Source organism: Oratosquilla oratoria, chromosome 9 (genome assembly GCF_046742065.1).
Source record: "Oratosquilla oratoria isolate Oo_2021 chromosome 9, ASM4674206v1, whole genome shotgun sequence".
NCBI classification, from domain to species: domain Eukaryota; kingdom Metazoa; phylum Arthropoda; class Malacostraca; order Stomatopoda; family Squillidae; genus Oratosquilla; species Oratosquilla oratoria.
Window position 1 is genome coordinate 47,006,596 of NC_134785.1, and position 2,500 is coordinate 47,009,095.

The 2,500-nt window shown below is 38.3% G+C and overlaps 1 protein-coding gene across 1 annotated transcript; it reads right to left on the reverse strand.

Moving 5' to 3' along the window:
* Positions 1-173: 173 nt before the first annotated feature.
* On the reverse strand, positions 174-608 carry LOC143028056 (uncharacterized). Its single transcript, XM_076189697.1, has one exon. The coding sequence runs from the start codon at positions 606-608 to the stop codon at positions 174-176; it is 435 nt and encodes a 144-aa protein (XP_076045812.1).
* Between the last annotated feature and the right edge of the window lie 1,892 nt (positions 609-2,500).

Genomic DNA, 2,500 nt, shown 5'->3' on the forward strand with positions numbered 1-2,500 from the left:
AGATATCTCTCTAGTCTCCTCTCTATTGAGTAGAGTTAATTTTCAGCCAGTTTTTCCCAGTAATTGTGTTTGTCCACATCTTGGTGAGCTGGAGTTATTTTGATTGTTGAGGTAAAGGTTCTCTGCAGTCTCTCCAGCTGCATGATATAGCCTTGTTTGTATGGAGCCCAAAGTTATGAGCAGTCTGTGATAGGGATGACTAGGGCTTTCCATAAGGTTAGCAGGGTTTCTGGTTCTCTGGTGTGGAAGGTTCTAAGTATGTATCCCATTCGTTGTCTGCGTTTTGATACTGTTTTTTCTATATGTTGATCAAATGTAGCATCATCCGAAAGTATAACTTCTAGATCTCTTATCAATGTTTGTTGTGTGATATGGTTTCCTTTTGGATCTTTATAAGAAGTTTCGTGTCCGTTTTTACCGAACTTTATAAATTCAAATTTGTCCTCATTAAATTTCATGTTATTCATTTCTGCCCATTTGTATATCTTATTTAGGTCTTTCTGTAGTTGGGAGCTATCTTTTTTGCTAGAGATTGTTTTGAATACCCGAGTGTCGTCTGCAAATGATAGTAGTGGGCTGGAGATATCGGTGTTGATGTCGTTGATCATAATCAAGAATAGTATAGGGCCAAGAACAGTACCCTGCGGAATGCCACTTATCACGGCTTCTTCTCTTGATGCTATTCCCTCCACATAGGTAATTTGTTTCCGATTTGTAAGGAATGACTGAATCCACTCCCCAATTTGGTCTTTTGAATGAGGATCATATGATCAGCTTTATCATAGGCTTTTACGAAGTCTAGATATATTGCATCAACATTTTTGTTCTCTCCAATGGATTTTAGGATGAATTTGTGGAAGTCTATCAATTCTGTTAGGCATGAATGTTTGCTTCTTAAACCGTGTTGGAAGTCTCCTATTAACTGTTTTTTCTCTAGGAAATGTATAATATGTTTTCTATATGATTCTTTAAAAAAAATTAATGATATTTGAGGTGAGTGCTATTGGCCTGTAATTTTTCGGTTCCTTTTTGGATCCTCCTTTATGTACTGGAGTGGCTTTGGCAAGTTTGAATATATGTCCAGGGACTTTCTCCACAGTGTAAGGAGGGGAGTTGATATTGTCTTGTTGCATTCTTTGAGAATGTAGGTGCCTATGCCGTATGGACCAGGTGACGCTGATGTTTCCATATTGTCTATAGCCTTCTCTATATCTTCCTTTCTTATTTCTATGTCTTCTAATGTATCTTTATCTTAGACCGGAGTTTCTTCAGTTGTGTGGATATTAGTTGACGGGGTGTTCCAGGCCTTGACATACTGCGTTTGAAGGATGTCAGCCATTTTTTATGGGGATTTGGTAGTATGTTGTCCATCTGCCCTAACTAGTGGTCCGATATTGTTCTTTAGTGTGGAGTTCTTTTTTTGCATAATTAAAGAAAAATCTGGAATTGTTTTTTATTGTTTTTATGGTTTTTCTTTCATTGTCCATCCTTTCGGTTTCGTGAGATGTTTTTATTTTATTTTCTAGATCACGCAGTTCTCTTTCAGCTCTATCTCTTTCTTTTATATTGCGTGGACTGTCGTTTTTGTGGTTGTTGGAGAGTGATTTTCCAATTTTGGTTCTCCTTCTCATTAATGTCTTTCTGTATCTATGTTCTTTTGATATATTTTTCCTTCTTGGTTGCTTCTTGGATGCGATGGAGTAAATGATTTTCCTTAGATGTTTTTTCTATTATATTCCAGCATCCCTGTGTGCCTTGGTTCTTAAGTTCTTCGTTCCAATTTATTCTTTCAAGGGTTTCATTGATTTTTACCCAAGTAGCCTTGTTTATGTTAATATCTGAGAATGGCATCCTTCTTTGTTTATGAATCACTGGGTTTATAGGGAGAGAGAGAGAGAGAGAGAGAGAGAGAGAGAGAGAGAGAGAGAGAGAGAGAGAGAGAGAGAGAGAGTGGGGGAGAGAGAGAAAGAGAGGAAGAAAGAACTAAAAAGATAGATGGGTGGATAGAGAGAAAGAGAGAGGGGGGGAGAAAGAGAGAGAATTATATAGATAAACTTTGCAGTTACATGCATCCAAGGTTATGGTGGTGTGGATAAGACTACGAGATTGACAATGCTATCATATCAGAGCACTAATTCTGTTGTTCTCAGACAGATGCATCAGGATTCGGTGACCCTAGCGTAAGGAGCGATGTGGGCCACAGTCCTTTACGGCCCACACCAACTACATTGGCTCCCTTGTCTAAAGGGGTTATCACCCTGGGCCTCCACGGACTTCACCAGCGCCGACCGTTGAGAGTTCGTTTGAGTAAAAACGACTTCGGTTACAATATTTTATTTCTTAAGTCTCCAAATACCAAATCATATTTCCGTCACTTATAAATGATGATAGAGATTGTGAACCTATACAAATGCTAGACATACTGTTGAAATATTCTTAGAGAAGTCGAGATTTGTGTAAGTGAAGTCATATTCTAGTTATTCAAATGGAGGATGGAGGC